Source organism: Nyctereutes procyonoides, unplaced genomic scaffold, assembly GCF_905146905.1.
Source record: "Nyctereutes procyonoides isolate TBG_1078 unplaced genomic scaffold, NYPRO_anot_genome, whole genome shotgun sequence".
Lineage (NCBI taxonomy): Eukaryota > Metazoa > Chordata > Mammalia > Carnivora > Canidae > Nyctereutes > Nyctereutes procyonoides.
This window is the reverse complement of record NW_026575020.1, coordinates 38,972,815-38,984,974: the sequence shown is the minus strand read 5'-3', so window position 1 is coordinate 38,984,974 and position 12,160 is coordinate 38,972,815. Positions and strand designations below refer to the sequence as shown.

Below are 12,160 nucleotides of genomic sequence, written 5' to 3'. Positions count from 1 at the left end.
GCGCCCGCGTGTGGTGTTCATCTAGGCGCCAAGAGGCCTGGGGGCGTCCGGGGTTCTTAGTTCTTAGGCTGTGCTGAAGGGCTGATTCAGGGAGGCCTGGGAGAGCTGGGTGGGCTGCGGGGCCCTGCCCGAGAACAACGAACTGGTGCCCGGGCGCCAAGAGGCCTGCGGCTCCCGGGCTCCGAGGCCGGGCCGGGGGCCGCCCGCGCGCCCGGGGAGGGCGGGCCGGGGGCTCGGGGGCTCGCGGGCTCGCGGGCTGAGCCGTGGGGCAGGCCGGGTGGGGGAGGCGGGGTGCCGGTCGGGGCGGCGGCAGAGGCGCCGCGGGCTCGGGACGCCGGGGCTCCCGCTCCCTCCTCCCCCGGAGCCAGCGCCAGAGCCCGGAGGCCGGGAGGCCGGCGCGGAGAGGGAGCCGCCGCCGCCGCCAGGCCGCGCCCCGCCCCTGCCGCCGCCGCCGCCGCCGCCGCCGCTCCCCGGTGAGGCTCGCGCTCGAGCTGCGGCGCCGGCCCCGCCGCCTGGGCCCCGGGCCCGGCCCCTCCCGCGCCGCCCGGGCGATGAGAAGCTGCTTCTGCGTGAGACGGAGCCGGGACCCGCCGCCGCCGCAGCCGCCGCCGCCCCAACGGGGAACAGTTAAGTGAGGCCGGGCGGGCAGGGCGCCGCGGAGGCTCGGCCGAGCCGGCCCTGCTGCCCCGGCGGCCGGGCGGGCGGGCGGGCGGGCGGGCGCGGGCCCCGGGCCGAGGGGCGGGCGGGCGGGCGGGCGGAGCTGGGCCCGCGCCGAGGCCTGCGGGCCCCGTGCCCGGACCGCCGTGGGGACAGGCCCGGCGGCCTCTGCCCGAGCCCGAGCCCGCGCGCGCCGCGGCTGCCGAACACCGGCTTGGCCTTGCCGCGGGCGGGCGGGAGGGAGCTCGGGGACCGGAGTGCCGGCAGGACCCTCCCCTCCTCCCTGGGTGCGGGACGGGTGAGGGGACGCGGCCCACCTGTGCCCAGGCCGCTGCGGGCACCTGCACGGGCTGAGGACAGTCGTTTCACTGGCCCGGCCTGGGGTCCAGCTCTCTGTGGTCACGTGGATGCAGACCAGCTTGCACCTGAGCCTTGAGCATCATCTGGGGGGCCGGCCTCATCTGTGACCTGGACGCAGCAGAGAGGACACCCCAATGCCAGGGCACCTGTATGAAGGTGTGGTGCCGGGCCTGAGCACCCAAGACCCAGAGTACCCATTCTGCAAGTGTGGTGCGTGTGTTGATGAGCACCCCGCAAGGAAGTCAGCCTAATGAGGCTCGGGGCAGGGGCTGGAACAAGAGCTATGGCTTAGCACCAGGGGAACCTCAGATCCCCAGCGACAGGCCCTGGGTGAAGAGGGCAAACCCATGAGCACCGTTTTCCTCTTTGTTACCAGCAGACAACTCTTCCTAAATTATCAGCCTTTCTCACCACTAAAGATGTGACTCTTCTGTCCCCTGCCTCTCAGCAGCCTCTTCAGCAAGGCACAGAGGAAGGCCTCAGGAAGGCAAAAGACAAATGGCTGTTGCCTCTTCTCTGCTCCCTGCCCCCGACCAACAACCAGGGCCCACTCAGGTTTCTGCCACAAAAGCCACAACAGGCCAGCGACTCTTTAGGGGCCTTTGTCTCTGGTGGTTCCTTCTCAGCATAATCTCATTGTACATTTCTTGACAGCTGGCTGGATCTCATCTCATTTTATCAGCTGCACCAGATAAGCCTAGAAAAGAGGATAAGCTCTGCGGAAACCTAGACAAACCAAAAAGCTCAGGGTACTCTGAAGGTTAGTTACGGGACACAGGTGACACCTTTCTTGCTCACTGGAAATTGTTGTGGTCCTTTGAGATACTGGGCCATGCAGAGAATATTTAAATGGGGCCTCTGAGAGATGGGACCTCTGCTGGGATCTGGGCATCAAGCTCCGTGTGAAGCAATTGACTGGTTCATTTGAGCCCAGAATCATCTTTTCTGATCAACATTTCTCCTTCCTTCCCCTCTAGCTCTTAGGCCACACTCCTGATTTATGCTGAAGGCATCTTCCCTGCCTGCCTCCATCCCACTGGCAGGCATTCCCTACTTGCAGCTGGAACAGTACACCATGGTTAAATGCAAGGACTTTAGAATTAGACCTCAGCTTAATCCCTGGCTTTTCTACTTACTGTGTATTCTTGGGTAAATTAGTAGACTTTCCTGAGCCTCACTTTCCTCATCAGTAGAGTGAGGCTGATATCTATCTCATAGGATTATGGTGAGCAGTGAATGAAATATTACAAGAAAAGCATTTAGTTTTGTGCCTGCCATAGGGCAAGTGGGTCAGTAGAAGTTAGTGATTATTATTAAGTGTTAACTTATTAATCAGAAGAGTAGCTTCATTTTTTTTTTTTTCTTTAGAGGGTCTTTCTGTTTGTGGTTATTATTTAGCTTTCCTTAGGGCAACTAGGAAAGAATGGTAAAGAACACAGGGGTTGGATTTGGGGGTTTGGATTTGAATCTCAGTCTTCTTCCTGTAGTCCTGATGACCCTAGGCAGGTCCTGGAATCTCACGGAACCTTTCTGAATCCTGATTTCCTTCAATGTAAAAGTGGCTTAAGAATATAACCTACCCCATAAGGCTGAATGAGATGTATGTGAATGCATGTGGCACTACAGAGGGTGTGGGGGAGTCCTCACTAAATTTAGGTGGAATCCAGAGGCAGACCCTGGTTTTCTGGGTTAGACAGTTTGGAGTAGAGAGGGGTTATAAGAAAAGGAATACAAGAATATCTTGCTTTTGTACATCTTACAAAACCACATGACCATGTGAACACATTGCTGGGTCCCCTCTCAGGACCTTGGCAGGGGTAAAGGGGTGGCTGAAGGTTAATTGCTCTTAGTTTTGTGGCAGATCTGCTTTTGGGGGAGTCATAATCCAAAAGTTGTCGGCCCTGCTGCCTTAGCAGGTTACAAGTGCTCCATGCTTTATGCTCAGAGAGCAACATCCTTGCTACACTAGAAAGTAATGATGGAGTTGGAGCCAAGCATGGGAAATGTCAAAGGTGCTATTATGATGATGAAGATAACAAATGACTACATGGCTGGATGTGGTGGGCTGAGAACACTGTATTTAGTAGGTTGCAGTTGAATGAACAGAGTCTCCTTTGCTATTTGGGTTGTGGGAGGGGAGGCCTGAGGTCCTTGAATGAGCTGCCTCTCTCAGGCTCTTCTTGCTCTCTCTCAGACTCTCCCAGTCCCATGTTTTACTGGCCCCACTCATGGCTATCCTTGGCCTTCTGCTTGCTGGGCTGCCCTTGAGAATTGTGGTTTCCCTGCGTTGTCTGCACTGTGCGCAGCGGGGTTGCCTGTGTTAGCTCTCCTTCGCTCTGCTGCTTGGGAGGTAGAGCCACTGCAGGGTGTACTTGACATTACCTCCCTTGTTGGGAACATCCTGTGGGCACAGGCTTGGTTTACCTGACACACTTCTGGTGAGATGTGGAGCTTGTCCAGGCTGAAATGTGAGAGGCCCATGGGCCTAGAGCCTAGAAGTCACATGCTGAAGCTTCGTAGCTCCGACTTCCCTGAGGACTGGAAGACCATCTTGTTGGGCTGTGGCTAGAATCAATATGAGATCTTTCTATACACACATACACACACAGAGAAGCATAGTGTGTGTGTATGTGTGTTTTAAACATAAACTGATCAACAAAGCAAAATATCCAAAAGAATATCCCTTGGTCCTTTAGAACCAGAACAGAATAAATGAATTCTTAGTATGCTAAATATACCTAAGATATTTAAGAAAATGCAGATTCTAGGGCCTCACACCTACATCGTCTAATCAGAGTATCTGGGGAAGGGGCCCCGGGGACTCGGTGTTTACAGTAAGAACCTTGGGTTGTTGTTGTTGTTCTTCTTCTTTTTTTCTTAAGATTTTACTTATTTATTTGATAGAGAGGCCCCAAGCAGGGAACAGGTAGAGGGAGAGGGAAAAGCAGGCTCCCCGCTGAACAGGGAGGCTAGCATGGGGCTCGATCCCAGGATCCCGAATCATGACCTGAGCCCAAGGAAGTCGCTTAACCGACTGAACCACTCAGGCGCCCGTTGGGTTGTACTTCTGCTTACTGAAACTTGAAAACCACAATTACAAATGCCCTTTTTAAATTGTAAAAAACACAGAAAATAAAATGTACCATCCTAATCATTTTCAGGTATACAAGTCAGTGGCATTCAGTACATTCACATTGTCATGCGGCTAATCTCTGGAACTTTTTCATTTTATGAAACCCTATACTCATTTTTTTTTTTTTTGAAACCCTATACTCATTAAACAGTTTCCACATCCCCTCCCCCAGGCTCTGGCAACCACCATTCTACTTTCTGTTTCTATGAATTTGACTAATCCAGGGGCCTTATATATGTGGTATTATATAGTATTTGTCTTTCTATGACTGGCTTATTTCACACCATACAATGTCTTCAAGATTCATTCATGTTGTAGCATGTGCCAGAATTTCTTTGCTTTTTAAACTGAAATAATATCCTTCTGCATGTATATACCCATTTTGCTTATCCATATTTGTCTGTGGACACTTGGGTTACTTCTACCTTTTGGCTCTGGTGAATAATGCTATTGTGAACATGGATGTACAAGTATCTTTTGGAGACCCTGTTTCCAATTCTTTTGGCCACATACCCAGAAGTGGAATTGCCAGACCCTACAGTAATTTATTTTTCATTTTTTGACGACTCACCATACTGTTTTCTAGAGAGTGGCTACATTTCCGTTTCCACCAGCAGTGCAGCAGGGTTCCAGTTTTCAAATCCTTGCCAACACTAATTTTATGGCTCTTGTTAGTGGCCATCCCGGTGGGTATGAGGTGATAGCTCATGTGATTTTGGTTGGCATTTCCCTAATGATTAGTGATGTTGGACATCTTTTCATATGCTTGTCAGCCATTTGTATATCATCTTTGGAGAAATGACTACTCAAGTCCTTTGCCCATTTTTTCATCAAGTAGTTGGGTTTTTGTTGTTGTTAAGTTGTAGAAGTTCTGTATAGATCTGGATTTTAACTCCTTATGGGATATGTGATTTGGAAATATTTTCTCCCCTTCCATAGGTTGTTCATTTCACTCTATCACTTGTTTCTTCTGATGCAAGTTCTACAAGTTCTTTATACAGTATAACCCTGTAGAGAACAAATTATTATCTACTATTCCAGTTTTAGGGGGGTGAAAACCTGGGCCCGGTTTAGCTAATGTGGCTCTGGTCACACAGCTATATGTAGCATGAGAGTTGGGAGTCAAGCTCAGATCCCTGACTCCAGAGCTTGCGCCCTGTCTGTTCTCTGCTTTACTTCCCATTCCCCTATGGAGCTAACAAGAAGGCCCATGGCAGTGTGCAGGAAGTGGCATCAGTTCGAGAAGCATTCATTTACAGGAGAGGAAATATGAGGCTTGCAAATCCCTTCCTTCCTGAAGCTGTATGTCATTGCTTAGACCTTAGGAATAGCAGAGAAATGCAGACAGGTTTTTAACGATTTTGTTTATTTGTTTGTTTGTTTAAGCATTTCATAAGCTTGCTTCAGAGCCCATCTGCCATCCACAGTTCCCCCAATGGCCTGTGTTTGTTCACGCCACTGCTGATATGGCATCTCTTGCCTTCAGTACCTTCATTACTCTGTACCCACTGTCTTTCCAGGAGGCCAGCTTCAGCTCCTGCTCTTCCCTCACATCTCCCTGACTCACCAGGCCGAAGGAAGTGTCCCCTCACTTGCAGTCCCTTTCTTTTGGGACTCAGGTCTTTGAACTTGAGTGGTAGCCATGTCTTTTGTCGCCATACCCACCCAGCACAGTAGCACTTCGCCTGGTCTGTGCACTATTCAGTCTTGGCCCAAGCCCAGACCAGTTAAATCACAACCTAGGGGTTGGAATGGGCAGCTGTGGTTTTTACAAATTCCTTAGGGGAGTCTTCTATGCAACCAGCCTGGAGACCCCTTGGCCAGGCCCTCATCCAGGCCCTCATCCAGTCTGCTTGGACTGAGTCATAATCACTTCTGGAGCCACTGGGAGTGCTGCAGTCCTGCCTCCCCTCCTCTGCAGCACCTATTCCCAGAATTATGGTGATTGTCCTGGGCTCACTGATGCCCAGCCTGGCGCTGTCATTGGAAGGGGCCCATGGTTCTGCTCTGGCCCTTGCTGCTTTGTGTACCCTTCTTAATACAGTGAAAGATGGGCAGTTTTGAAAAGATGATGGAAACTTGATCCTTTCTTCCTTCTTTTCTCCCTTCCTTCCATCTACCCACCCACCCACTAATCCCATAATCCATTTGTTGAGCACCCACTGTGAGCTAGGCACAGGGTAGTCATAACGCCTTTGAACAACTGTTCTGCTAGGGAAAGTGTGCTGTGACCTTCTGAGAGGCAAGGCTGTGTGTTTCTCTGTGTATTTACATGTGTACCTGTACACATGTGTGTGCTAAGGCCATGTCCCCATGAAGAGCAGGGTTCTCAGTGACAGCCGCTGTGAGGCTGGGTGGTCAGGGAAGGTTTGGGGAGAATGTGACCGAGATCTTGAATGGTAGGCTGGTGACAACCTGTTTGGGGGAGGGAGAGTCTGAGGGACTCATTCTGAGGCTATTCCCATGGATGATTACATCCAGTCATTTTTTTTTTTCCCTGTTCATTCATTCATCAAACATCTAATGAGGACCTGCTGTCTTGTACTCAGAGTTCAGACCTGGAGCTTGTTAGAAATGCAGCTTCTCAGAATCCACCCTGTACTTACTTAATCAGTATCTCTGGGAGTGGGTTCAAGAATCTCTTTTAATGGACTCTGCAGGTGACTCATACTGGCTAGAGTTGGAATCTGCTCCAGAATGTTGGATTGTCCATCGTCATCATTGCATACTCTCCCTCACTGCTTACACAAAGGCTCTCCATAAATGTTTGTGGACTTTCTGCTGTGTGCCCGGGTCCTGCCAGGTACTGGGAATGTGGGAGATGGTTCAGGGGGAGGATGGCATGGTCAGCCAGGACATGCAGATGGCAAGAGCCAGCAGGACACTAGATACATACCTGTGAGTCTCAGGAGAAAATTTGGGGTGATGGAGGTATTTTGGAAGTCATCAGCATACAGGTAGAATGATTAGATGACCACACATATGAAAAGAATCTCTCAAGATCCCTATGAAAGTCAGAGAGGAGAGTGTTGGTGATGAGACATGTCTGGCTGACCTGAAGCCAGGTGTTCTGAGGATTTCCAGCCTGACAGCCCATTTGTGTGGCATTGAGGTGACATATTGGCCAGTGTGTAGACACTGGCCATCAGGGGAAGGATATGACTTACCTTATATCACTGAACATCAGGAGAGCATGTCTCTGTGTCCTCCTGGGATGGCTTCCATTTGGAGAGCATCTGCCTTTTGTTGGGGTTCTCCTCCTTCCTTCTCTCCAGGGGACAACATGGCAGCAAGACTTGATGGGAGTGGGCAGGGCTGAACCTGGTTTGTGGTGTTCGTAAGCAGGTTGGGGTGAGGCTCAGAGTGTATTGGAGATTGCTTCTCACTCTCAGCACTAGGTTCCCTGATTTTGCAGTCAGGCCTGTAAGAGGCAGGGCTTTGGCTACAGCAGGGCTATAGAACTTGATCCTGAATTTATTTTTGGAGAGTGAATTCCAGGATCTAGCATGGCACTGTATGAGCTGCAATAACTTGATGCCTATATCACAGTTTATGTAAAATCTGTTTGGTATACAAATGGTTAATAGAAATCTAAGCATAGGTCAGATAGAATGGATGCATTTATACACCAGATTCTTTATTAGAAGTAACAGGCCTTTACTGGGGAAAAAGGAAGTGCTCACCATTGTTAGTTCCCTAGCTGGAAAATTCTTTGTGATCTAGGAGAGCTTAGAAAAATATTTGCTTTAGTTTCCTAATATCTTAGCAGCTCTCCCAGCAGCCTGTGGCCTGTTGCCACCTGACCATACTCAACAGTGTTTGTCAGAGTGATTTGGCTTCTGACTAGGTAAGTGGTCCAGACCAAGTGCAGGAGGCACCAGGCTGCCATTCCGAGGTTCCACGGTGGACGCCTCTCAGCCTGTGTGCTGTCCCCCATGAGTAGCCATTCGCTTGGGTGCTGCATGGACTCAGGCCTCAGCCTGCCATCTCCTGAGGAGGTAGGTCCCTGCACCTTAGCTGCATGGAGGTGGCCTAGTTTGTGTGTCTGTGTGCGTTGTGGTGTGTGTTGGTGAAACCTGGCCATGGGCTTCCTCCAACAGGAATGGGGCTATGTCCTTCTCTACCTGCTAAAGTGTTGTTGGCAGAAAGGTGCCAGTAACCATGGGGCAAAAGGGGGGAGTGGGTTCTTGCAGACTGCCGCTGCCACTGGCAAAGAGCTGCCCTATGACGGGCACAGGGGCAGCTTTCACTGGGGGACAGCCTGCTCTCAGCCCTGGACCCTGCTTTTAGTAAGGTTCCCATGGCAAGTGAAATATTTATCCACTGCTCTTCCCTAGCCCTGCAAGCTTGGTGGATGTGGGTAGACAGTTTGTGTCTTTTGTGCCCTTGACTTTGCATTTCATACACGCTGATTGCAAGTTCATCCTTCTATAGGGACTTAATTAATCTACTGTTTTTGTCATTTCAATTCGAGTAGCCCAATTTAACCTGCCCCCAACCCCATACTTTGCAATTTCTCTCCTCCAAAGTTGTGTGCGAGTCACGCCTCGGGTCCTCGGTGTGCAGCGCTGGTGCTGCTTCTGAGCTGGCCTTCCTCACCCTGCAGGGAGGCCGAGTTGGGGTTCCTGTTGCGCCTCCTTTGATGGCAGCGCCCCCTTCCCACCGCCCCCCTGCAGTTGTTGCATGCACCCCACCCCGCCGCTGGACGGGCCCCAGTGGAGAGAGGTCTGAGCTCTGTTAGTTGGGTTTTGATTTCAGTACAGGAGTTGATAAAACGAGATAAACCCCTGGCTCACAGGGCCAGGGAAATTAAACAGAGATGATATCAAAGTTCCCCTGAGTTTTCAACTGTGATACAGTAGCTTAGTTTTCTCCCAGACTGGGGCCGGGAGGCATGCCTTTGATTCTGAAACAATATTCAGCATCAGTTAAGCCCAGCACCGCTGACTTTTAGGGATTAAGCACAGTGTTGTAGTAATTCTTTGATCAGCTACAAGGGAGCAGTGTGCTGTATGTATGAGAGGCTTTATAGTTAAAGTTCATTTCTCTGTGAACCTGGGATGACGGCATTGCCAAGGTGCTGCAGGGCCGGGGGCTGGGGCCTTCCCCAGGCACTCTTTGCAGTATTGCAGGCAGAAGCAGGAGACGGGTTTTCTCTGATTCAGCCTTGTTGCATAGCATTCAGCAGGCATGACAGGGAAAAAAAATCCTCCTAACTGATCCCATGTAGCCCCAATATGTACATGGAACACACACACACCCCACAGCACATTCACACATATTCTCCTGCCTGGTGGAGAAATCTCTCTGGGCAGACTCAAATACCTGCCCAGAGTAAGGCTGTGCAGCCCCCAGCCTTGGAAATGATGGCCATGTGCTGTGGGTAGAGATTGGGATGGAGATTGGGGCCAGGTGACCTATGGGGTTAAATTAGAACCAACTCAAGGTCGGTGTTGCCACTGTGCTCTCCCCGTGCCTGAGAGTAGACGAGACTCCCAGGTGCCATCACCACCTCTGTTCCTCACCTGGCATTTACTGAGAACTGACTGAATTTCAGGTTGGTTCAGTCTTAGAGTTCTGAGAAATCTCTGCCTCTGTTGTCTTATCTAAAATCCTGGGCAACTTTTGGCTTTCCCAGTAGAGACCTTCCCTGCAGCCCCAGCTGGGATGGTAGAAGTTTCCCTAAATTGCCTGCCCCTCCTCCTGGTTGGCCTCTCGACTTCCAGTTGGTAATGGAGCCCCTGTGTGCTGTCGATTGTGCTCACACAGTGCTATACATCAACCTATTCCCTCCTGTGCAGTGCTCGGATCTCCCTCATTAGGCCTAAATTTACCTCCGTCCTACACAAACATGGCCTTAGCTCATTTTTATTGTTGTAAATTATTTATGAGGGAAATGTTGAATCTTGAAACTGAGGTGTGAGGAAAATTAATCCCATGTTACTTTTATCTTTCTGTACTTGTCTCCCCTTTGCTTTACTTATTGGGCTATGGCTGGCGAAAGACGAGCTTTGGCATTTTTAAATATAATTAGTGTTGAAACTGCTTTCCCAGTCGGGTATCTGGTGGGATGTTGGTCTCTCTGCATAGTGTCATGGAAAGCAGATTAGACCTGGGGAGGAGGACGAGAGGTTCTGTTCAGGTTGGCGGCTGCCAGTTACCTGGCGTCTGATCACCCTGTGCCTCAGTTTTGTCTTCTCTAAAATAGGGGTAATAAGACCCAGCCACCTCCCAGGTTTGGTATGATCAGCCGTCAAGAAGGAACCTGAGAAAGCTTTCTGAGAATCGCAAAGCGTTGCACAAATGCAGGGGAGGTGTGTTGGTGTGTTTAGTGTGCAGTTAGGATTTTGAGACAGAGGTGGGTCTCTCCCTGCCTGCCGCGGAGCTGCTGAGGATGAAACGAGGGGTTGTTGCCAGTTGCCAGACAGGGTAATGTTGGTCTTCAGCAGCCCGCTCCCCCCCCGCCCCGCCCCGCCCCGCCGCGCCCCGCCCCTCCGCGGCCGCTTGCATTAACGGCCTCTTCTCCCCTCGCAGGCCTGGCCTGTGACCCTGGGCGGCTGAGTCCTCGGCGGGGCCATCCCTTCTGGCTCGAGGCTCCACGCAGCCCGGGAAACGTGGAGTGCTAGTTAATAAATGGCCTTTTGTTAGGAAGGTCAATTGAAGTGACGGTAGAGACGCTGTTAAAAGTAATTTGCAGTCAGAAAATATGTAATTCAGGGCGAGCTGCTTTGAGTGATTGCCTCTGCCATGGATATCTTGGGCGTTTCTCATTAAAAGCTTCCTTTGCTGGTGGTGGGGCCTCCTCCACTGCCGAGCCAGCCGCGGCCCCGCGCCGCGAGGAGTCATTTGTCTGTATTTCACAAAGGCTGCCTTGATCCCCAGGGTACAGCAACTGGGGGGAAAGGGAAGAAGGAGGCGTGCGTCCGAGATGCTCTGTGCTCATGCTCTGCTGTCGCATCCTCCCGTCTGCAGGCTGGCTGGCCACCGTGCACGCTTGGGCGCAGGCCGCCGGCTCCTTTGTCTGCCTCAGCCGGAGGCAGCCCGCAGCCATCTTGGAGCGAGCGGCCCGGCGGCCTCCCCGGTGCATTGTGGGAGCGGGGTCGCCCGGGGGCGAGTCTCCCCAGGGCGGGGGACAGCCGTGGTCACCCGCGCCGCGCGGGGCGTCGTGACCCGGGGACCGGAGTCTGTCAGCGAATCAGCGATTTCCTACTTCTTCCCACACTTGCCTCCTCTCTCCCTCTCACATAGTAGAGGCAGGACCACCACCACCACCACCAGCATCATCATCATCATCATCATAAAAACTTACCTCGGATGTTCTTTATTAAATTCACAGCGTGATATTTTAGCACCGGCAGAATTTGTACATTCTGTTAGTGAGTTGTTAATTGCAAAGCGTTTTGGTAACCAACAGCAGGTACCCATATTTTTCATACTGCAGCGGTGTTATTTTCGTGCTACCCATACTATGGGATTGTCCAAGTGACAATACTTTTTGATTAGTGTTTGGACTATCACTAGCTTTGGACTGGGCTGATGCAGATATTTAACCCTAAGCCTTCTTCGTGGAGGACATGCATGCTTATTCATTCAGTAAATGCTTCCTGCCTACTGTGTGCAGGAAGCAGTGGGCCCTGTGCTTTACACAAACCTGCTTGGCAAATAAAATTTGAAAAAAGAGAATGATGCCGTGGTGTGGCATGGTATTATCCTACCCCCTGGCCTGGGCTTCTAGAAGTTCATTTTCAGTAGAATTAAGTAAAGCATCACGTAGTTTGGCTTTTGTCATAAACAGAAGTTGAGAGTGTGGCTGCTGCCAGGCACTTCCTAGCCTTGATTGGATATTTGGCTCAATTTCATTGCTGAGTCCGTTTCCGGAGCCTTTTGTGGGCTTCAGGGGACATTGATTACATGGGTGACTTGCATATGGCATTCTGATTGTTCCCATGTAGAAGGCCGCAGTCATTTTTAATAGCCTCTGCCTTTTCTGATTCAAGGCTGAGAATTAAG

At 51.3% G+C, this 12,160-nt stretch overlaps 1 protein-coding gene across 3 annotated transcripts in view; it reads left to right on the top strand.

Annotated features, from left to right (window-relative positions):
- Positions 1-465: 465 nt before the first annotated feature.
- The window catches only part of MVB12B (multivesicular body subunit 12B), a 186,355-nt gene continuing 174,660 nt past the window's right edge, over positions 466-12,160 (top strand). For 2 of the 3 annotated variants that reach the window (XM_055325016.1, XM_055325025.1), the window contains exon 1: positions 466-626. In XM_055325016.1, coding sequence (XP_055180991.1) covers positions 552-626 — 75 coding nt within the window. In that variant the 5' untranslated portion in view covers positions 466-551. Of the gene's footprint in view, positions 627-1,702; positions 1,778-12,160 lie in introns of those variants that run through there. The other variant, XM_055325034.1, reaches the window with a different exon arrangement.